At 42.1% G+C, this 23,338-nt stretch overlaps 1 protein-coding gene across 1 annotated transcript; it reads left to right on the top strand.

Annotated features, from left to right (window-relative positions):
- The first annotated feature begins 11,612 nt into the window (after nucleotides 1-11,612).
- On the top strand, nucleotides 11,613-23,066 carry GSN (gelsolin). The gene is made up of 17 exons (XM_026049574.1): nucleotides 11,613-11,819; nucleotides 12,997-13,198; nucleotides 13,731-13,885; nucleotides 14,720-14,881; nucleotides 15,101-15,250; nucleotides 15,544-15,633; nucleotides 16,023-16,155; nucleotides 16,561-16,649; nucleotides 17,425-17,640; nucleotides 18,239-18,372; nucleotides 19,157-19,247; nucleotides 19,619-19,789; nucleotides 20,609-20,783; nucleotides 21,082-21,206; nucleotides 21,622-21,699; nucleotides 22,324-22,384; nucleotides 22,646-23,066. The coding sequence occupies exons 1-17, from the start codon at nucleotides 11,670-11,672 to the stop codon at nucleotides 22,813-22,815; spliced, it is 2,352 nt and encodes a 783-aa protein (XP_025905359.1). The 5' UTR covers nucleotides 11,613-11,669; the 3' UTR covers nucleotides 22,816-23,066.
- The last annotated feature ends 272 nt before the right edge of the window (nucleotides 23,067-23,338 follow it).

Below are 23,338 nucleotides of genomic sequence, written 5' to 3'. Positions count from 1 at the left end.
ACGGAGGGAGCTCGGCGCTTCGGGGCTCCCCGSGAGCTGCGGGGAACGAGGCTTGGGGCTGCTTGCAGATCTGCCCGGAGCCCTGCAAGGAGAAGCAAAGCGCCTTCGCTTCTGAGTTGGCTTCTCACGCAAGCCAGGGCTCTATGTATTTCATGTGGCATATGCGATTACTGCCATTTGATCTGGCTTTGTGACTTTGGGTAACATAATACCATATATTTTGTGATGCCTCTACATAATAGTTACTGTCCTTCAAGGAGTTTGACAGTGTTTTCTAAATTGTCTCGTGAAATTGGAGAGTATGTCGTTAGCACGCCCCAAAGAAGAATGTCCTGCTGCACCGGGTGAAAATACCACATAATAATTGGGCGCAGAAAAGCCAGATGAGCCTGCGCTCTGCTGCATCCCACTGCTGCCCTGAGAAGTTAACTGTGAGGAAGCTGCGAGGAAGGCAGAAGTGGAGGTGCAGAGCGGAGCAGCCGACAAGGGCTTCTCTCTCTCTGCTTTGTAGCTAACTTAGGATGTGTGCCGAATCCTGGTAAAAATAGTATGAGTCATTTATGCGATGGGAACAGCGGGAGGTTTGTTTGTTTTACTCTTTGCCTGAAGTAAGAATGTTTGAAAGCTCTATTTCAATAGAAATTCAAAAAATGTAGATTTTTAAAACATATTTAAAATGTTTCCTAGGAAGAGTGTTWAAAAAAAAATTATGGGGATGACTTGTTTCAAGGAGGCCTCATTAGTAAGTAGATCCTCTTTGAATCAAACTACTCTGAATGTTATTTGCTTTTGGATGTGAAAAATCCAACTTTGCTAACAAGGATGATACTAGCATCATTTTCCCCTAAGTCTCTTATTTTTCTTACTGATCATTACAATTCTTTTAATTTTCCATTACCAACTTTCTGCATGATGCAAGTTTATCGCCAAAAAAAAGATTCTTTTGCTGGGGTATGGCATGGCTTAGCTTAGGATATTTCTACTCTGAATTAGAAGTGGGGATAGTTTTTCTCTCGCATTTTTATCCTTTAGGTTTTTCAAGCTGTTATACAAAACACTAAGTTATTCTGTTCTTTCTGAAACATCTGTCTGGACAAATGAAGAGGTATCTACCTACGCAGGATCTGGCACAGCCTTGGACATTGCAGCCAGTTCCTTAAGCTTCCTCACGGAGAGGACTGATGCTGCAGTCGCCACCACAGTGCCATAGAGGCAGCAGCGCAAAGCAGAAGTTTGCCCAGTTTTCCCTGTGCTCGCAGGACGGCTGCTGCAGCGTCCCGCTGCCTCCCTGACTGCTCCGCGGTGCCAGAGCTAGGAATGGTTCTGTGGCTAGRGCTCTGCTCAACTTTTCCTCTCCAGACACATAATGGGAATGCTGCCCTCTGCGCTTATGCCCTGTGGCRAGTGTCAGCATTCCTTTATCTTTGCCATCGGAGGGCCCCATGGCCAGGCTGGCTGGTGCAGCCGTGGGGAGCAAGTGGCTGTGGCTTTGGTGAGGGGRCAGCATGGAGGCAGGATTGTAGCTGCATCTCCCAGGTACGAGTGAGCTGCTGAAATATGTGGATTACTAGGAGAGATGTTCAGTGGATGCCTGAGTGTTTAGATACCGATTCATTTTAGAGGAAACTAAGTACCAGCAATGTCTCTAAGAGAATGTCRTCTGTACTCAGGAGAAGGGATATTTTTCCAGCCTGTTGAATTGCAGTGCTTAGGGGAAAATACAGGAAAGTTGAACTAGCCATCTTTGCCATTTCTACATGGTGACAAAGCAAAAAGGCTACTGTTACTTTCAACTTTAATTTTACAGGCACAAATCCAAGCAGTTTTTGAATGTTCTCCTTTCATCACTGAAGCATGGCATATGAGATAACATTCTACAAACTAGTTTCATGATAAAGTTACAAAGCTGCCAGCTGCAGCTGAAAGAGAGACTGCCTGGCGTGATGCGTGGCAAGGCTGCTGCTACAGGTGCTTCTGTGAGCAGGTACATCAGCCACCTCTCGAGTTAGCCCTGTGGCAAGCAGCGCTCTGTGGAAGAGGATGTTGGATAGGAACATACAGCTCCTCAAACCAATAGATTTCCTGCTTTGCTTTGGAAACTTTATACCTAAAGAAAGAGTTTTCTCTTTCATGGGAGCTGAAGTGAACAAGTTGCAGATTGACTTCAGTGAAGCAGATCACTGCTAAACACTGGTGTCCAGCAGCCTGGGCACCTGAACTAGCTACTGTCTAGAAGAAGCGTCTGCTTTTCTTTTTTTGTTCACTTTTACTGCACTCTAGGAATTGTCATGTAAATAATCTAGTTCTGAATATGTCACTGCCTGATCACTAGCAAATGCTTTTCCTGAAAAGGAAGAAGATTCTGGTGTGGCGTTTTGTTTAGTGGCTGATCAATGGTGTAAACCAGATATTTGATAGCCTTTCTAAAAATCTAAGTTGCAAGCAGAATCGTGGATGCTTTTATTTTGTATGCACATAGTATAATCTTGTTTGAATTCTTTAAACTTGAATCTCAAAAGATGCTTTCTGTAATACCTTTGAAAGGGCATTGATATAAAAAAGAATCTTTATGTTTTGCAACTTATCGCTGTATGTATCTGTTATGTCATTTTTTTTCTGCTTCTCACATTATTACTTAAAGTCCTGGGCTTCTCAGTCTCTTAATCATTAATTAATCTCTTCAGACACTTAAGACTGAGGGAATTGGTAAGAAATGCTCTGTATGATTAATTTGTTTCCTGTAAAAGCAATATAATTGCCTGAGCTGTSAGCTCCAAGCCACGCTTGAGCTGCTTTGTCAGAATCAGGCAGAAGCTCCCTAGGTGGGGATAGTGCACAGCTATTGAGCCTACCATGTTCCGTTGGTTAGAATTATTTTTCTGCAGGAGGCTCCACCRAACGATACTAAAACAGAAAGCAAAGACACAGCCCAGGGCAGAGCAGCAGAGAAGCTGTCACCCGCTTCATCTGCACCTTGTCTCTGCCAGGAGCTCATAACAGACCTTTTGGCAAAGGAAGGGAACAGCATTTGCATGGGCATTTTCCCTGAATCTGTCCTTACGGCTTTCGGCATTGGGAACTGTTGTGTTTAGGGGTTTCCTGAAGTGAAGGTTGCATTCAGATGGTCATATTTAATAGCCATGAATTAACCCACGCACCATGAATTTTTMTAATCTTTCTGATCCTACTTGCAGTTTTGTTCTCCGTAGCATTATTTGAAATTTAATTTAATTTTATGCCTGTGGAGCTGTACTTCCTTTGTTTCCTTTGAAATTGCTACATAAGAATTAGGTTGCACCTGTCCATATAGAAACAAGGCCTTAATGCAAATACATGAAAATAAATAATTGCTGCTTTTAGCCAATACTACAGCCTGTGTCATTAACTATACTCAAGCCAAAGTCCAGAAATAGGTTTTGTTCAGAGTCTATTCTGTCTCACATCCTTCWAAACCTTGTCTCATAGGAGCATCCTGTGGGCATTCACCATGGAGGATATTGTCATGATAGAAACAGTTCATGGCTGGTTGTCCTCCACCTCTGCATCCCAAATAGAGGTAGCCAGCTTGCTGCTGAACACAGAGGCAGGCTTCATGGGCTTTGTGGGCTTAGGTACTTGAGAGGTCTCCAGTCTTCCTAGAGAGACTGCCAAGTAGAGACTGCCTTTAGTGAAGCACTTTAAAGAAAAACAATGGAAAAAGAGTGAAAATGAGGGGTGAAGCATAAACACAGTTTGTGGCATCCACTTGCACATCTCTAGTTATTTGCTACTTGTTTATCCGCTCATGGCTAGAAAAGACGGACAAGGAATGTTCTTATTTGTTTTTAATAAGTAGAATAAAAGTAAGTGAACTGGTGGTAGAAGCATCTGAACACAGCCGCGAATTTGTTTCTGCCTTGTCTCTGCTTCCCAGGAGGTCAGGAAGATACTGGCAAATTTATAGTACTTTTAACTACCTCTTTACAGTCTTAAGTCCTCTTATAGCAGAACTATCATTTTGGTTTGGTTATGTTTTACACGTATCAATGTGTAAAATGTGTATGTTGGTTCACACCCTCCAGACAACTTCACTGTTGGCTCTTTACTGAGCCTAGCAGCTGTTGTTTCTCCTATGATAGTGCAAATCCCGTTATCGCCAACACTGCCCAGACTCACTTGTGATTCACTTGTGAGTGCTGCCTGGCATGCCCGGCCTGCCATTTGGTGCTTGCTCTGCTGATCCAGTGTGTATCCAGGCCACTGGAAGGCAAAGGCTTCAATAATGTGTCCTGGTTAAATCCTGTCAGAGATTAAATCAGATCAGACAGTGCCCCTAAAATGCCAGCATTCACTATTTCACACCTGCTGTGGGAAGGAYGATACAGTCAGAAAAAATAAGAAGAGGAAGCAGCAGCTTTGAACGCTAACCTATTTGTACCTGGCAGTCTTGCTGACAGTTCATATTCCTGATTATCCAATGATCGTGTGTTTGCCAGGTGAAATAGAGCTCTAACACCTTCCTGGAGTGCTCTGTAGTGCTTAGAAACCAGGAGAGCTTCGTGAAACGAGCTGAAAAGGCCAGGCTTTATGAGCTGTGTTGGGTCACTGCTGTTCACCAGGGTACGTGGTGCTGCACGTGCTGGCGTGTTTCATTCGTTGGGTGTTTTACCGAGTTCTGCCCCTTTCCACTTCTCTTTGGAGAATAACTCTGTTTCATCTTAGTGTGTACTGGGACATAGCTAGTAAGTACATCCTCAGGCAGGATATTCAAACAAGGTTGTTGGGTTTTTGATCAAATATTTAGGATATGAGGATGACTGGGCAGAAGGATTAGGTAGTGTGGAGTCTGAAGAAAATTGTCTCTTTTTTTTTTTTTTTTTTACCAATTTCAAAGTGTTCTTTTTAGGCTGTGTTGGGTTGTTGATCTTTCCTTGCCTCCTCTTCTCTTTTGTCTCTCATTCACCTCGCATTGAGAACCTAAAGAATTGAAGCCAAGCTCAGCTCTCTCAGCACAATTGTGAGAGGGAGAAAGAACCGTTTGTCTGTATTAGAAGCCAGTCAGGCAATGGGACGCCATCCAAAAACAAAGTTTAAACATATGTTATTTACTGAATGTTTCCACATGCAGTAAAAATACAGCTACAATTCAAAACAGCATCCTTAAAATGCTGGAGGAAATGAATCATCCCGGAATCTTTCAGGTTGGATGGAGCTTGTCTTGCTGAGAGCTGTGGCCACGAGGTCTTTGCCTGCACTTAGGCTATCTGCTCTGAGAACACTTGTGGTTTCTCCACAACTAAAGTCTGAATCCTATTAAAAAAATAAATTTTTTTTAAATGCAACCCTACTATTTGCATATACTTATCTTTGGTATATGCACAGCTATGGTTTGTACCAAGTGTTTGCATCTGGACACCTGCAAAAAATGTTGCATCTGACGCTAAAGTTACAGTGCAAGGTTGTACTTTGGGCTTTCTTTTGGACTTGTTCTAGGCCCTCTCTTCTGTTTACCAGCACTTCTCCTCCAGTTGTAGTGTATTCCTTTGTTTTGGGGGTCAATGTATGGAACAAACTTGCCTACTGCTGAGGAATCCATTGGCTACTTCTCAAGGGAAAATAGATTGYATGAAGCTGCAGCTCATTTTCCCTGTGCATACAGGAGCTGTTGGCTGGAGGAAGAACATCTGGGTCCTTTCCCCAGGCTGGCCACAAATGTGTTTTCAGTGCCTGCACTAATGTGTTTTGGCTGTCACAAGCAGACATCTCTGTGGAATATCCTGTGTTGTGGTCATCAGGTTTTAATGCCCTGGATTATGTCTCACGGGTTGCACAAATGTTCATTAAAGACGTGTTTTCAGCACTGAACAATAATTTGCATTTGACTATAATTCAGCATTCATTTTAACTCACAACTCAGGGAAAGCAGTCAAGGGTTCTACTGATCCTTACTTATCTTATCCTTACTTATGCTGTGTGTATTTAAGTGCATGATTCAGCTCTCACATATGCTGTTAAGGTAGGGCTTAAACAGTCAATTGTATCAGCAGATTCTTGGCTGGGTAAGTTTTGATCAGATGGGAAACTTATATGTTATGCAAGAGTTTCTTCCATGCAAGAAGTAATCTTCCTGATTTACATCACTGGAACTGWGAGGGAAAATCAGGCTTTTGTGGTGAAGTTTTCCTCCTTGCTGCTTTGGAGTGAATCCTCAGTGAATCATATTCAAATGACCAAAGGTGGAGAGAGAATAGAGCTGCCCTGAGTCACAATGCAAACAAACAGCTGGGCAACAGCACTTAGATCATCAAAGTACTAATTACTTAGTTACTAAATTACTAAAATGATTTTAATTTCTGAATACTTTGTTAATGGATTTCAGTTTATGAATATTATGTGTCCAGGACTGTTGATCTGAGTTATTCTTGGAATCAGATACCTATTTTAAATAAAGGAGGTAGGTGCTAAAGAGTCRATGACAATTCACATTTTGGGGGTTTGCAAGTGGTTGATCTATTGTGATATGATTGCTAAGAATACATTAGCTGTGCTGCTCCTCATGTGTGGAGAAAATGGAAATAGCTTATGGAGTGGTCACCAGATCTAGTGTAGGAGGAGGCTTTTCCATGCCAATTTTTCTCATCCCACGGATACTTTGTTTACTAGCTTCTTCTGGGGCTGCAAGGAACGGGGCTATTCTTTATGTGTCTGTGAATTCAGGTCTGTCTGGAGACTAAGGACTGATCTTGTCTGTCATAATAGGGATTTCTCAATGCCTGTCACCTTGGCAACAAAGCTGAATTTATTTTCAGTGGCTTACTGAAGAGTTAGTCATATATGCTGCTTTGGCAAGGAGGTTGTAAGGAATAGAGTATTTCCTTTTACAGAGTGCACTGTCATCAGCTGCTAACACTTTGCTGAATTCTTTCCATCTCTATTTTATGCAATGTTACAGCTGATTGTTTTTAGTATCAGAACATGAATGATTATCTAAGTTTTTATGGTCAAAAAGACAAGAGATAAGAGGGGAAAAAGAGAAATGTGTTTAGGTGACAAACTTCCTACATGCCACAGGCTTACAAGTTAAGGCTCAAATAATGTTTAAGTAAAACTTAGGGTCAAAAAATGTAGATCGTCTTCAAAGTGTAGAAATAGCTAATCCTGAAGCAAGCAAATTCTTTGATTTGTGATATATTTGACCTCTTCTTTGGCTTTATTTGGGGCAGTGGTCTGGAGCATGCAGGTACACGGGGTGTGTTCCTGCTCTCCCACTTGCTACCCGAGTACAGCCTGCTGATTTCCTTTGGGCTGGTTGTGTCAGCAGGATGGTCGAACTTTGCTTTTTGCAAACCACAGTGACTTACAGCTTTCCTGTTGTTGCAGCAGCAGCAGGTCAGTGGCAGTTTACTGATCCTCTTTGGTCTTAATAGAGGACGTCTTGAATACTACCAGACAATGGAGTCTGTTTTTTTTTTTCCTGAGGATATACATAATTCCTTTGTCTGTAAAATACGGATTGCTTCAATTTTTGGCAGACAGGGACTGCACATTATCAGTGGTAGAGCAAGGAGGAAAGTTTGTTCTGGGCACTGGAGCTGACACCCAAGCACTCCTGGTGCTGTGGGTGAGGGGACATGAGGTAGAGAAGTCTGTATTTTAGAAATTCAGTCTTTATTTGGAAAAGTTTTTTTGATACTCTGTAAGTATAATATATTAAAATAATAACTGTACCTTCTGTGGTCCAGAAGTGGTTCCAGGAGAACAGGAGCAGCAGGTGTTCTAGAGACTCTGTGGTGTAATAGTAGATTGGCTGCAGACCCTCCTGTGTGGGCTTTGTTTATGTAGCAAGTTAAGACAAATTAACTGAACCTATCCTGAACTAAGGATACTCGAATCAAATGAGAACAACCATATGGTGTTCTGTCCTACAAGCATTTATTTTACACACTCRTTTTATTCAGCCAAGCTTTCCTGATAACCTCCTCTTCTACAACTGCACATCTTCAGTAAGTATCCAGAAAAAGTGTGCAGAAGTTTCATAGGATGGGTTAAAATACATATATTCTCTTTGTACCTTAGAGACATCAGAGTCCAAAGTGTCATAAGGAAAGCCCTCTATGCTTGTATTTGTTGTCACCCAGACAAACTGGCTAATAAATATTTATACCCATTACAGTGTGCTAATCTTGCTTTAGTGTATTTTAAAATAAAAAGAAAGTTAAAATATCATTACTATTTAGTACATTTTTTAGTCTGAAAAGCTCTGGCAGTGTCAGAAATCTGAGGATGTTTTCGTAGGATGTTGCATTCCTTCAGCTTTGCTAAGCTGCCCTGGATGCTTGAGGTTGAGCAGGAAGGCTCCTGAGAGAGGGAACATTTTTCTCTTCTATCAGTATTGGATGATATTGGCCCCTTAAAAGGGACTTTAGGTGGCATTATTAGGAGCATTAGGTGATAGTGCAAAGGTGTGAGAGTATAGCTGAGAGCTAGACATGAATTTTTCCTTCTAAGTGACTTTCAAAACCAAATTGAGAGAAAAGACAGAAGGTGGAAGTCCTGATAGCAGTTAATGAGGGGAAATACAGGCCCTGTGTAGAGTGCTCTGTGACAGGAGAGCAGAAGGCACAGCCAGACAGGTAAATATRAAGCACCTAAGTGGAAATACTTAAGGAAGAAGGGAAGGAGAAATGTTAATTACATTTGGCAGGCTGGAAGCAAGAAAGATATTTTGGACTGGGTACTGGGAGATGAAACTGCTAAGTCTCAGACAGGAGACAGTGGAAGCATCTGCTGTAGCTCCTGTCAGGGCTTTAAAAAGCAGCGTGACAGGGAAGATCTGCAGCAAGGCAGCAGTACTGCGTTGGCTGAGCAGGGAGGCCAGAGAGCAGAAAGGCTCTCTSAACCTTTTGGCCTTTTCTCTGAAGCAAGCAGCTTCCCAGCCTCTGGAGGATCATTAGCACTTGCTTGAAAATGCAATATTTAAATTCTGCTGTTGGCCTATGAGACAACCAGAGTCCTTTGCMCATCATAAGCTTCCCTCATATCTCTTGTCTGGTGTATTGTGTAGAGGATGTGTCCCTGTAATTAGTCCTACAGCCTGATGGCCTTTATAAGGTGTTTTCAGATCAGCTTGTCATGAGCACATTAACCACACATCTGGATACCATAATAAATTGTTGCTTTCCATTGCTTACTCAAAACATTGGCTTTTTTTTCCCTTAAATTCTTGGTTTTAGTGCTATGCAGCCAAGTTTCTCTCAGATGATCCATCTGCGCTGAAATCCTGTTTTCCAAGCCTTTTTCTTTTTTTCTCCCCTTGAGTAAATTTCCTTTGCATAAGATGTTGGCTCTGCATAGCACCATTTCTATGACTAAGCTCAACAGTTCTATTAACATCAGCTTGAAATTTGCCTTTTTCCCCGTGATCTCCAACAGGACAACCTTTTCAGTATGTTTTTTGTAATCACATCTAGCAGATACTATTAATCCAGAGCCCAGGTTTCTGTGCCTTGATTTAACAATACTTTTGCTGACAGCAGTAATGGACCATCCCAGCTGTGGGAGTATGTTCCACTTCCTCCCTCCTGACACAATTTAGCTGAACCTTTATCAAAGAACATCATATACTACGTATTTGTTATAGGCCTATTTCCTTCTTTTGCCTTTATTTACATTTTGCAACTAATGGATGTTGTAAGCTTCAAATGAAGGTGAAACTTAAAAATACCAAGGTAATTRGCAGGCCAAGTCCTTTCTTTTTTTTTTCCCCAAAATGTCATAAATGCTTATGAGCATGTGTCTGTGACTTGAAGCTGCCCTAAAGTGCAATGCTGATAGGGAGGATTATTCTTCACCACTTCCCAGTGATTTTTTCAAAGTTTGGCACTATGCAGATATTTATTAATAAAAAGTCCAAAGTATTTTTCCATTTGGAAGAGACCCATCTCTTTACAATGTTTTGCAATCCAGGGGTCTTGGTTTGGGAATACTGCAGCTGCAGAAGTCATTCACAGCTGATTTCCGAAGGCTGATAGACTGACCCAGTGTGCAGTTAGAGTTCCAAAATTTTTTACTGCTTTCCAGACCTCTGAGACACTGAACTTCCTTCACGGAGATCAGAAATACCAGTAACACAGAGACATTGTTTGTTATTATTAATTTGCAGTCTGAGAACTTGCAATGAAATTTGTCAGAGGTACATTAACGAGAACAATTTGCCAAGATGAAATTTCAAAATGCATGAGCTGGGACAACAGAGAAAGAAACAGTATGTTCTAGTGAGAGACAAAGAAAGAAAGTAGAAATATCTTATGGAGAGAGAAGAAAGCACAGAGGAAAAAGGAGTCTGCTCTTTCCTTCATGGAATCTTTGCTATGGTCTTAAGCAGGTGAAGGATTTGGTTACTTATTTAAGCATCTTTTGAGAGATTCTGGAAGCAGGGAGCTCAGCCTGTACATAACTCCTTTCACTGTGTGTTAAGAGCAGAAGTGTAACCAGCACTTCAGAGACATGTAGGTGTTAGTCACATTTCTCCTGGTACTTCCACCTGGATTTCTGGCATACACAGAGAGTCATTCCATAGAGCAAACGTGACCCGAGCCTTGGGGGTCTCTTGGTCAGCATTTGGCAGATGTGGCACTGCTGACTCCTGCTGCTTGCACCTCCAGGAGCAATTCCATTGCCTGGGAGGAGTGTAAGTGGTCATGAGGTGCCACAGGGATGTGGTATAGAACTTGTTCTGCACAGTTTACTTCAAACCCTAGGGAAATGGGGTAGATTCWCTTGCTGGAGCACATGGAGATTGGGCAGAGCAAGCTCTTCTCTGGCTCTCTTGCTTGTGGTAGATCATCAGCATGCTGCTATAAGCCACAATTCCATGGAACTGAGCAGATTCCATTCCTGCTAGTCATGTCACAAGCTCTTCTGCAGCCTTGCTAACGTTGTGCTGTAAAATTACCAAATTATCTCTTGTGCTCTCACCTACCTAGTATCTTACTAAGGCTCTCGTGGTAACCCATGAGTTAAAACACATTGRTCTGTCCCAAACTCCTACATTCTGATACAATTTTGTGTGGAGATGGTATATCCATGTGTCAGATGCACACAGAACACACCAAGTTTGCTTCTTGCTGCTCCTGTTAAATTCAGAGAGGTGAGGGTATATTCCTTCCAGCCTCAGATTATATTGTATAGATCATAGTGTATTATTGTATCCTTTTAGTTCTTCTCTATTCTTTTTCTCATTGCCAAACTCCTTTTCTCTACATTTCTTTCCGTCTGGAACAGTCTTTCTGTTCATCTGCATCTCATCAATTTTCCACTTATTTGCAGYTTTCAGCTGATAAAATGTTGCCTCTGTTGCTGATGTCTTGTAAGTTCTCCCTCTGTTTATTTGCCTTATGACTAGATGTTTGGCTTGTTTGAACATAATTGCACTGTCGGCTGTAATGGATAGCATATTGTCCGGAATTATTGCCTGGCGGGATTAAGCGTCTGTAAAAGGCACAGTTGGTATCTGAGGCTTCCAAGAGAACCGTGTGCACAAACACTTACGCCCCGCACGGCCGCGGGGGTGGCTGGGCGTGCAGTGATAAAAGGCTGGTTCCTGCAGTGCATCCTCCCCAACAGCGAGAGASGGTGGGAAGGGCTCCCTGCAGCTCCCGCCGACGGGAGAAGCCCCTTTGCTGTTAGAAATGCTATTTAAATTGAAGTGCAAACAAGACTTCAATTACATATTTCTCACCATTTTTTGCACGATGGCTCTGAAGCTGAACTGCGTTAGCTCCGTGTCTGTTGCAGGGCTGGGATATATTGTTACAGCAGCTGTTGTGCTCTCAGCTGTGGTAAGTGAATAACATCACAATTAAAAGTTGAAAAACTTTTGTTTTTCAATTACTTGTAAGAGTCGCACTTCTTTCTTACTCTTTGTGAGGARTTTGTCCAAATTTGTGATGGGAATTTGGGAGAAATTAAGTCAGGCTGTCAGAAAAACAGTAAGTTCATTGTTTTCCATCTTTATCTATTTGATATCTGATTTCAATTTAGAGACCAGTTTGGTAGCTAACTTGCTGTTTTGCTTTCTAGTTTGTAACATTCTTTATTTCTGCCTTGAAAGCTGAGCATATTGTACTTCTGTCCATCACCTACTATGAACTATCTTCTTTTCAAAATATTGGATGCTTCTACTATAACATTTTAATTGTTTTCTTCCTATTATCTGATATGACTCAACGGCATGCTATAATATGTGGACAAACTCCTTTTGCCAGTACTACAGAAGTRTTTTATTTCTTTTTGGTGTTACCAGATGGAAATCTTTTTAAAGTATTCTTGTATAAAACTGCTCTTGATATTTGTTAAAATAATAGATATTGTTAATATGTCACATCAGTACGTAAATACAGATTTTAAACCAATATTATGATGTTCTTTAAGACAGGATGCTATTTATATTTGTGTAATTCCTACAATCCCAGAAGAGAACAGTTATGTTGAAGTTATGTAGAACATCTCCCAGGATTAGAAACAGAAGAGTTAGGAGAAATATGTTTGTTTAACCCCTTGCTGATATTCACAGCATTTTCTGGAGACTGATAAGATCATCTGGGTTTTAGGAAACATTAGTTAACGATAGTGCTGGGTAGATAACATATATAGTTAAAGTGTTTATTTCTTAGATTCTTGGAAATCATGCAGTGTTTAGAGAAGAGTCRGTAAGGGAAATTGTCCTTTATATGCCACATTAAAAACCTATAGATTAGTAAAGAAAGAAAGTGTTATACAGAGTAAAATCAATAGAGGAACACTTACTGACAAGGAGCGTAGAAAAGAAAATCTTGGAAGGAGAAAGTCAGGGAGCAAAGTTGAATCGAGAGATTTTGCAAATTTCTGTGCAAGTAAAATAGGAAACTTTCCACTTGTTGTCTGGAGCAGCAGTTAAGAGATCAGAGGCAGTATAATGTAAACAAGGGCTTCCTGGGTGCTGTGCCTGCTCAAAAATGTTCTCTGTCTTACCTCTAGCCTGTCAGCATGGTGGAGCACGCCGAGTTTTTGAAGGCTGGGAAGGAACCTGGCCTTCAAATCTGGAGGATTGAGAAATTTGATTTGGTACCAGTGCCAAAAAATCTGTATGGAGACTTCTTCACAGGAGATTCCTATCTTGTGCTGAACACCATCAAACAGCGGAGTGGGAACCTCCAGTACGACTTGCATTTCTGGTTAGGTAAGGTCTGATGGGAGTTCCCTGAGGGAACCTGGAACCCAAAGTGAGCTCTGTTTCTCTCACTAGTCTAGCATTGCCTGCTGAGGGTTGCCAAAAGAAATAAGAGACTGCAGAGATAATGTAATTTTATGTCAATATGGTGCTGTTCTCCTTAGATATTTGAAGTGGTTTCTGCAATCCTAAGTGCAGCATTGTGTCACTGAAGGAAGTGCTTTTCTTGTCAAGGTGACAGAAGTCCCTATTTTACAGAGACTCTGTCAGGTCCATAGAGAACATGAGGTCTCAGATAAAAGGGACTACTGAAATCTTTCCATTGATAGATCAGTAGTCAGCAATTATCTTCCTGGCTGAGAGTGGATTTTTTATCTGAAGTTTAGACCGGCTAACTGGCCTTCTGGATATGGCTGTTCTGGAGACCCTTCTGGAAACTAACCTTTCCAGAAATCTCCTTTCTCCCTAATACTTTTGTATGGTTGAGCACTGAGGCTGAAACCTCATGTCGTCTCCAAGCTGTTGCCTTTTTTTTTCTTAGGAGATGAAAGCTCTCAAGATGAGCGTGGGGCAGCTGCCATATTCACTGTGCAGATGGATGACTACCTTCAAGGGAAGGCTGTCCAGCATCGAGAAGTGCAAGGCCACGAGTCCTCAACTTTCCTGGGATACTTCAAATCCGGCATCAAGTACAAGGTAGGCAATCGTTGGGTCTTTAGCCTGCCAGGCTGAATCAAGTCTGCAAGAAATGACTTTCTGTCCGCTTCTCAGGAGAAGAATTGCTGTTTTGGTAGTTGCCAAAACAAACAAACAAACAAGAAAACCCAGCAGTCTTTACCAGATGTTTTTAATGAGTTAGAACTGACTGGGTGGAGAACAACAGATCCCCAGGGGAAAGCTTTGGCTAAATTAATAATATACTAATAAAGCCCCAGGAAATTTTAGAAATCAGGGTTTTGTTTTCCTTTGAGAAGCAGAAGAAAGAACAGTCTCAAGATGTCTGGAAATAATTTAAGAAACAGCAATCTGAGTTAATGGGAAACGCCTACCCACTAATTTAATAATTTCTCCCAGCTTACCTAGCAGAGTCTGACCATTCCAGTCTCTCTGTCTTTGGTCAGCCCACCTCCTTCGCATTCATAGTATTTTGGTAAAAATGAATAGCTGTGGGAATTATTTTTTCAATCCACCACAGTAAAATGGAAGAGAATTTATAGTTAAGCGTAGTTTTGTTTATTAGAAGTGCAGTGGCACAAGGAATGTGATATCAAGTCAGATTCTTGCAAAGTAATTGCATATAGTGATTTGGAGGGAGTAATTGAAATTAGTCCTGTTGCCTAAATTGGCAAAAGGTTTTCAAGTATCTCTTTAATACATGGCACAGGAATTTGCAGAGTGATGGAAGCTACCAGAGGTGACTCTCTTTCCAGAGAGAGGCAAAAACTGCTTACAGAGGGCAAGTTTGTAGGATTTTCAGTTCTTTCTAGAGTAAAGCATAAGTATGAATATATATTCTTCTTCTTTCCTTAGGCTGGTGGTGTGGCTTCTGGCTTCAGGCATGTGGTTCCCAATGAAGTAACTGTCCAGAGACTTCTTCAAGTCAAAGGCAAGCGAACAGTCCGAGCAACTGAGGTCCCTGTGACCTGGGAGAGCTTCAACACTGGAGACTGTTTCATCCTTGACCTTGGTAGTGTAAGTACCATGTAAGGTTTAATGACCTGSGCTGGGAGAGAGCTCTGATTAAATCAGTATGTGAAGAAAAACTGAAGTGATGTCAAGTGCTGAGCATTCTACCACATTGTTTACCCAGTATTTAACATCTTTCAGGCCTGGCCGTGCAGCCAGCCTCTGCAGTTTGGGGATTGTTAGGCTCTRACACTTGGCAGCTGAATGGTCTCTGTCTCCCTCCAGGACATCTATCAGTGGTGTGGCCCCAAGAGCAACCGCCATGAACGGCTGAAGGCCACTGTGCTGGCCAAGGGAATTCGGGACAACGAACGGAACGGCCGAGCCAAAGTCTATGTTGTAGAGGATGGATCGGAGCGAGAGGAAATGCTTCAGGTTATTTTCTTTATCCATTTTTCATGCTGGCATGAGAAGGGTGATATGTGGAAGAGTGATTGGGAGGGATAGACAGGCTCGGTAGAGGTTATCTTTACGTATCAAGTGTAAGTAACATAAATATGCTCAATTAATAGTCAAACTTGGGCCTCTGCATCATTAGGAGATCGGTGTGTGTTATTTTTCCTGCTGTTGATATGAAAGAAAGTTCCTTCCACATGTTTCTTGTGGTTGGAGCATCTGGGGAACAGAGATTCTTGTGGATCAGCTAGCAATGTTTCTCTCTCACACAGGTTCTGGGACCAAAGCCCAGTTTGCCGCAGGGAGCTTCTGATGAAACCCAAACTGATACAGCCAATAGAAAGCTGGCCAAGCTCTATAAGGTAACAAGGAACAGATGGACCCTGATAAATAACCTTGCAGAGGATGGTGATCCTTGCACAGTAAGATGGAGCAGGAATGGAGCTGATCTGAATCCTGTTTCAGCCTAGTTCTGCTGTTAGTTTCTTACTAACATTTATATATGAGCCTTGGTTACTCACACTGGTCCCAGAAATATCTGCTTTGCTAGAAGTTCTTGAAAACTCCATAGTAGATGTTCTGTTTTTGTCATAATGTTGCTGTGTGAAAGACATCCTGTTTGGAAAACAATAGTGCTCAGAGCAGCCAGTGCATTCAAGTTGATTTTCCTTCTCCCTGAGTTTTGGGTGATCAGTGTGGAGGGAGGGTGACAGGTGATGCCTCATCTAATCTCTGTACTGTGTTATTGCAGGTCTCCAATGGAGCAGGGAACATGGTAGTCTCTCTGGTGGCAGATGAGAACCCCTTCTCCCAGGCAGCCCTGAACACAGACGACTGCTTCATTCTGGACCATGGCACAGATGGAAAGATCTTTGTTTGGAAAGGTAGCACAGAGAAGGGAGGGGAAGGTGATTCTGTATGCATAGGGTCAAAATGCAGTCACTGATCCCCATTTCCCTCAAGCAGGGTAGGGGAGAGTGTATTTGATGGTGATGATGTTGCTGCTGCTTTTCTAAGTACAGACAGCATTAACGATCTCCAAAATACTTTCTGCTTCCCTGGGGTGAAGAAATTAAATTTATGTCATGAGCAGAAAGGCAGTTGTGCTGTCATGGCCATCATAGATGGGTATCCCAGTAATACATTGTCATTTGCTACTTGGAATCATCTTCTAGCTGAAAGGCACAACCCTTCGTCCCTAGCAGCAGCTAGAAGTGCCTGGGATACTTCCTTCCTGGATACACAGAACTTTTTAAGAGTTGACCCTTTTCTCTCTGCTTTTATTAAAGGGAAGAGTGCCAACACTGAAGAGAAAAAGGCAGCCCTGAAAACTGCTTCAGAGTTCATTGAAAAGATGGGCTATCCCAAACATACCCAGGTAAGGAAATGCAGACCAACCCCCAAATGCCACTAAAGATACTTTTTTGCCATATAGGCCACTTAGTGAAGAACACAGGTACTGTGATGCATCTCCAGCAGCCCTTCAAGCAGCTCCTCTTTTGGGAGATCTGCTCCCTTGCAAGGTCATTTTAAACAGTAAAGCTCCTGGGCTAACACTGACTTTAGAACAGCATTTTGTAGAATGGTTGAGGTTGGAAGAGAACATCTATTCTTGGGATATTGATTCTAAGAGCTAACTCCTCTTGTCCAGAACTCACCGTGGACAGAGTCTGCATCCCATAGCATACTCTGAGATCCATGTTTTTGATTGCAGTAGTGTAGACATTTCAGGTGTAGTTACAGAAAGGCTTAGGAATGATTGAGTAACACTATCTTGGAGCAAAAGATCCCTTCAAAGTGGGGATCACAAGCAGCAGATACCATTCAGTTTGAGATGCATCTTTTCTGTGTGTAAAGATTTACTGGGTAAGRTAAGATCCACTGGAGGAATTGTGGGTTGCTGTGTCTGCAGTCATGGCCCCAGTAGGACCTGCACGCCTCATTTGGTGTGTTTACAACCTGTCACTTTGGCATTGCTGTTACTTGAGCTTCTTGGTACCAAACACTTCATCATTGTATCTTCTGGAAGTGTTCCAGACAATTCTCTGCCAGCCTGAAACCTGAGTTTATGCTACAGCAAGGCACAGCCAGAGTTGGAACCTTGTATGATGTGGGGCAAGGCTGTTCCTGAGAGGTTGTCTCATTCGTTTCAGGTCCAAGTCCTCCCTGAGACTGGTGAGACACCTTTGTTTAAGCAATTCTTCAAGAACTGGCGGGACAAGGACCAGACAGAAGGTCTGGGACAGGCTTACATTTCTGGTCACGTTGCCAAGATTGAGAAGGTTCCTTTTGACGCGGCCACTCTGCACACCTCCAAAGCCATGGCTGCCCAGCACGGCATGGAGGACGACGGCTCTGGCAAGAAGCAGGTAAAGGGGTGTCAGGGAGAAAGCACAGAAGCAACAATGTCTTGGGGAACCACTTGGGTTTACCCACGTTGTAGTTGTTAGAACAGATCCGGGAGTGCTCTGAATTTAACAGTACTCCCAAGACAAGTCACACTGCTTATATGTTATCACTTGTAAGCAAATTGAATGTTACAGTGTCAGATACTGTGGGATAATTTTTAACAACAGAAACACCAACAAGTTCTTGAGCCCTACAGCCAGGTTATGTAGATGAACTGATACTTTAACCCTAAAACCACCCTGGGATTATTCTTCACCAGAAGGAGTGGATGCAGACTTACTTTTCTCAGTGTTCCTTTCTCTCATTATCCCAGCGTTTGCTATTATGCATGTGGGCAAGGTCTGGGAGTTAACAGCAGGACAGCTGAGCTTGCCYGGCTTCCAGGCTGGGAGCAGGCTCGTGGTAGTCGGTGGGTGGAAAGGGCCGGTTTTACCAGCAGGTGGTGCCACACGACCGCAGGTCAGGTCTTGGAGGCTGAAGCAGGTAGGGGAACATGGGCTGCTGCTGTCACGTTTCACTCAGTATTTCTGCTCCTCTCCTTTGCTGCTCCTTGCCTAGATCTGGAGAATAGAAGGCTCAGCAAAAGTGCCCGTGGATCCGTCGAAGTACGGGCAGTTCTACGGCGGGGATAGCTATATTATCCTGTACAACTACCAGCATGCAGGAAAACAGGGACAGATTATCTACACATGGTAAGGAGGTTTTCCTGGGGCAAGGCCCCACTTGGGGTTAGAATCCAGTTCTTCAAAGATGGACCACTGATGGTACTCACTTATGAGGGATCCTCAGGGAATAAGATTGCACCCTTGAAATTTTCTCTTGCAAACAAGGCCCTGCTGAACGTCTGGGATATTGTATTTCAAGTAGCACAATGTGGGGTGTTACTATGCTAGCATTATTAGCTTTCTTAAATACTGGTTACTTTCTTCTTTGGACAAAGTTCTGTGGGGTTTTTTGTTTTGTTTTGAGAATGGTGTTCCTAACTTACAGCATTCTGCTCTCAGCTGATGGCTTGCGACTACTGGTTTCCAGCCCATACCCCTTAYAAGGACCTTCCAGCAGGTAGTTTCGTGGTGGTTGTCTTCCAACCGTGCTCTTCAGCAAGCACAAAGGGCCCAGGCAAGCTGTGTAACTGAAACAAAGGAGGATTGCAGCTTGTGTAGGGGCTGCCTGTGTAGTTCTTGTTAAAAGTGCTAGTGTGAGATGGCTACAATGATAYTAAGGAATCTGTGCTTTTTATCTGGAAAACCACCTTATCTTCTCCTCTAATCATTGTGTTACTGTAGATACTGGAGAAATCCACTATCTACAGTAACATAGTGATTAGAGGAGGAGCTAGGGTTACTTTCCAGGCAGTACAAGGCTGCAGGGTTTTAGTAACATCAAGATTTTCCTTACTTTTGTTTACTTGATCTCTGTAAGGTATAAGGAAAAAGTATTGAAAATAAGATCCTAAAATTTTGCCTTGTCTTTCAGGCAGGGTGCTGATTCYACCCAAGATGAAATTACAACCTCTGCATTCCTCACTGTACAGCTGGATGAGGAGCTGGGGGGCAGCCCTGTGCAGGTAAATGACAACAATGTCAATAAATCGGGAATGCATCACTTTTGTATATCTCACAAGTGGCTGTGAGCCTTCTGTGACCTAGTATTACTAATGCTYAGGAATTAACAAACACTGTTTTACACCAATTAGTGCAAATTGTTGTCAGCCAACAGAACTTGCTAAGAGAAAGGAGAGAAAACACTTGAGTATATTTAGTTCCCCTTTGCAGGGASAGCTGTATTGATGCAGACTGCAAATTCCTGGAATTGACTAAGATATCTATTTTTATTCTTAATTTAAAATGGGAGGGAGAGAAAAGGCATGTGACTTTCTTGTGCTATTCTCCATCCACTTAAAAATGACAGTAAYTTTTTTTTTCTTTTTCTCTTTAGAAACGAGTAGTGCAAGGAAAAGAGCCACCTCATCTGATGAGTATGTTTGGTGGAAAGCCCTTGATTGTTTATAAGGGTGGAACCTCTCGGGAAGGAGGCCAGACAGCACCTGCAGAAACACGACTGTTCCAGGTCCGATCCAGCACCTCGGGAGCTACCAGAGCAGTAGAGGTATGTGGGGAGGGACCCAAATCTTATGATGTGTGTGTGGTGCTGGAAGGAACGCCGTCTTTTTTTAATACAACAAAGGCTAGTTCTACTTTCTGATATAAACTGAAACACTCTTCAAAATACCTATAAACTGTTAAGAGCTTCTCCTTTTCCCATTGAAAGTAATGGTAATCACTATGCTTTCATTGGTTTCTTAGTGTTGCTTTGATTATATTTAAGCCCTCTTCTCTTAAGACTCACACACGCAGATGTGTGCCCTGTATGCAGTATTATAGGCAAATAGAACTTTTGCCCTGTGTCTTTAAAAAAAAAATAACAAAACCACAAAAAAAAAAAAAAAAAAAAAAAAAAAAAAAAAAAAAAAAATCCAGGTCAATAGCAATGCGTGAGGCAAGGAGCACTGCTTTATATCTGCACTCACTTCCTAATTTTCTAGCTTCATGATGACATATCTTTGCTGATGTAGTGGAAATTATGTCAATTAGCTATTTATCAGCCTTGCTGGCAGAGATATTGCTCTACAAAGGTCTTTCCAGCAAGTTCTTAGATCATGACCATTATGACCTGGCAAAATGACAGCTCTGAGTATTCTTACCATATGTCACATGTATGTGCAGATTACAGGAACACACATTCATTTACTTTTCTTGTATGATTATTCCTAGCTAACTACTCAGACAAATATACACTATCTTACATGCTTGCACTGGATATCTTGTTTGAAATTTATCAACAATAGGAACTATTTATTATTTTGAAATCATGAGCTCTGTGTACAGGATGGTTACCCATGACACATGCAATGCTCTTTCTTTTCAGTTGGATCCTTCTGCCAGTGAGCTGAACTCCAATGATGCCTTTGTCCTGAAAACTCCCTCAGCTGCTTACCTTTGGGTTGGTCAAGGAGCCAGCAATGCTGAAAAATCAGGAGCACAAGAGCTGCTGAAGATTCTGGGAGCTCGCCCAGTACAGATTGCTGAGGGCAGAGAGCCAGGTGAGGAAAACACAGCTGACTTGGAGATTATTTTCATACCCCTGCACTTCATTGCTGGCTGTTTTAAGGATATTTTCTCTTAGAACAAGATGTGAACATAGGCACAGAACAGCTCCTCCAAATTATCTTCATTATGCTTAACACCATACTCATGCTTACAGGCCCTTCCTAAGAGCGAACTGCATGACATGAACAATTCTGCTGTGAGGAGCCTTCAGGTCCTATCCAAGCCACTTGGCTACTGCTACTTTGCATCCCATGTATAGTTGGATCATCAGTGTTTTGTTTCCTTTCACAGACAATTTCTGGGCAGCTTTGGGTGGTAAAACCGCTTACCGTACGTCTCCCCGGCTGAAGGACAAGAAGATGGACGCTCACCCGCCTCGTCTCTTTGCGTGCTCCAACAAGAGCGGGCGCTTCACTGTGAGTGTCTGCATAGATCCTGACCTCACCACCCACCTGGCAAGGCTGGCAGAAACCCGGCCCCAGTCTGMTCCTCAGTCAGCCAGTGGGCAATTGCACCCTGCCCTCTGGTGCAGTGCTTCCTCTAGAAGGAAGGCATCAGCACCACCTTTCTGTAGAGCAGCTAGCTCAACAGCACTGCACAGCTTTCTGCACCATCAAACTGGTCTTCCCTTCATTAACAACTAGCATTCAAACTCCTCTGATTTTGACCAGAAATCTTTCAAGTTAAAAGAGGCAGCATTAAATATCTTGTGCATGAGTGAAAGACTGAGATTCACAGAAGGTGATGCTAGAACCTGTGTGAATCACATTTTTCCTGCTGAGGTAAAATAGTGCTTGGAGTATGTGCTCATCTTTTAGCCTTATTTTCCAGATTGAAGAAGTTCCAGGAGATCTGATTCAAGAAGACCTTGCTACAGATGATGTTATGATCCTTGACACATGGGACCAGGTATGTCACACTTACCCAAAGAAGAGGGAAGCAAGGAATAAGCAATAGTTGGCTCTAGAGACTCAAATTACAACAGCTGCTGAAGTTAATGCATCTTTGCATCAGGCCTGAGAACAAATCACTTCTGTAATGACATTGAAGAGAACTTGCAACCTGGATTTGAGAAAAATAGTTGGTGTTCTGTCACTTCTTTTGGTTAGTTGGTTTGGTTGGTTAGTTTACAAGCTGAAGAAAACAGACTTTTGTGTCTACTGACTGTGAATTGTTAACAGAAGCATCCCTGTCCTGTCCTGGCTGCACGCAAGCAATTGATAACTGTGTTAAGATTCAATAGGCTGTTCATAACYGGACAAAAGGCAACTTACAATGATGAATGTTTTATCCCTTCTATGTAAAAATGTTCAAAAATGAGCTTGTTCTTCCTAATGTTAAGCAAGTGTATAATTTGTTCATAGATCTAGTATTTAATGCAGATAAACTGCAGCGGAAAAACTTCTTGCTTGCTAGCCGTAGCTCTAGTTACATTTGTATCATGTTTGTCTTTGCTTAGCAAGTCTTTGCCTAACTTACACTTTCTTTGATACATAAATTCTTASTGAACCAATTCATGTGACTTTTTTGTAGGTCTTTGTATGGATTGGAAAGGATGCCCAGGAAGAAGAAAAGACTGAGGCCTTGAAATCTGGTAATGCCATCACATTTTCCACTTTGAAATAAACCTTTTTTTTTGTTTTCTTACTCTCTGATTATAAGTGAGGTGGTTTCATACACATTTTACTACTTAAGTTGTAATGGTCACTAGAAATACTTTCATGAAACTTGCACGTGACAAGGTCTAAAACTGTATCTATCCCTTACAGGTGTTTAGTTCTAATTAGGTGTTTCTCAGCTGCTGCTTGGTAAGAGTTGGTCTCATGGGACTTTTCTTCTCCTTTTGTATTTACAGCTAAACGGTACATTGAGACTGATCCTGCGAGCCGGGATAAGAGGACTCCAGTCACCCTCGTCAAGCAAGGGTTTGAGCCTCCCACCTTCTCGGGCTGGTTCCTGGGCTGGGATGATGACTACTGGTCTGTTGATCCTCTACAGCGGGCAATGGCAGATGTGGATGTCTAAGGAAAAAGGGAGATGTTYGGGGATTTTTTGTTTTAATAGAGCAAGACTAGTGCCTTCAAGAGCTACTTCCTCCTGCAGGATGCACGTTAACAAGGCAGTGATTTTAATAGCCATTAGCTGTGCAATAATTACCAAAAACAATCATGACCAGTCATACTGATCTCTCCTTGCTTTGATTATATTTAATAAAGCTTGTATGGAATATATGAAGACTAAAAATGTGTGTTGCTGGGAGGAAAAGCTCAATGGAAGCAATAGAGGCAGAATTTAAGTTTCTTGAAACAAAAACACCCTGAAAAGGACTGTACCATCTTTGTGCCTTTTTTAAAAATATACTTTCTACCGCATGTTCACAGAAAGGATACTTTTTATTGTCTAAAGTAGTCTAACTTTTTTCCTACCTCAAAAAGATCAGAAGCTTTTGAGACCATAATAAACTAACATTGTTCTACTTCTTCAAGAAGGCAGGCAAAGAGGATTTTGCTTTTTTTGTTTTGTGATTCAAGATAAGAGCACAACACGT

Source organism: Nothoprocta perdicaria, unplaced genomic scaffold (assembly GCF_003342845.1).
Source record: "Nothoprocta perdicaria isolate Ctin4 unplaced genomic scaffold, notPer1 scaffold_6, whole genome shotgun sequence".
Taxonomy (NCBI): Eukaryota; Metazoa; Chordata; class Aves; order Tinamiformes; family Tinamidae; genus Nothoprocta; species Nothoprocta perdicaria.
The sequence above is the reverse complement of the archived record's forward strand: the minus strand, read 5'-3'. Positions and strand labels throughout refer to the sequence as shown.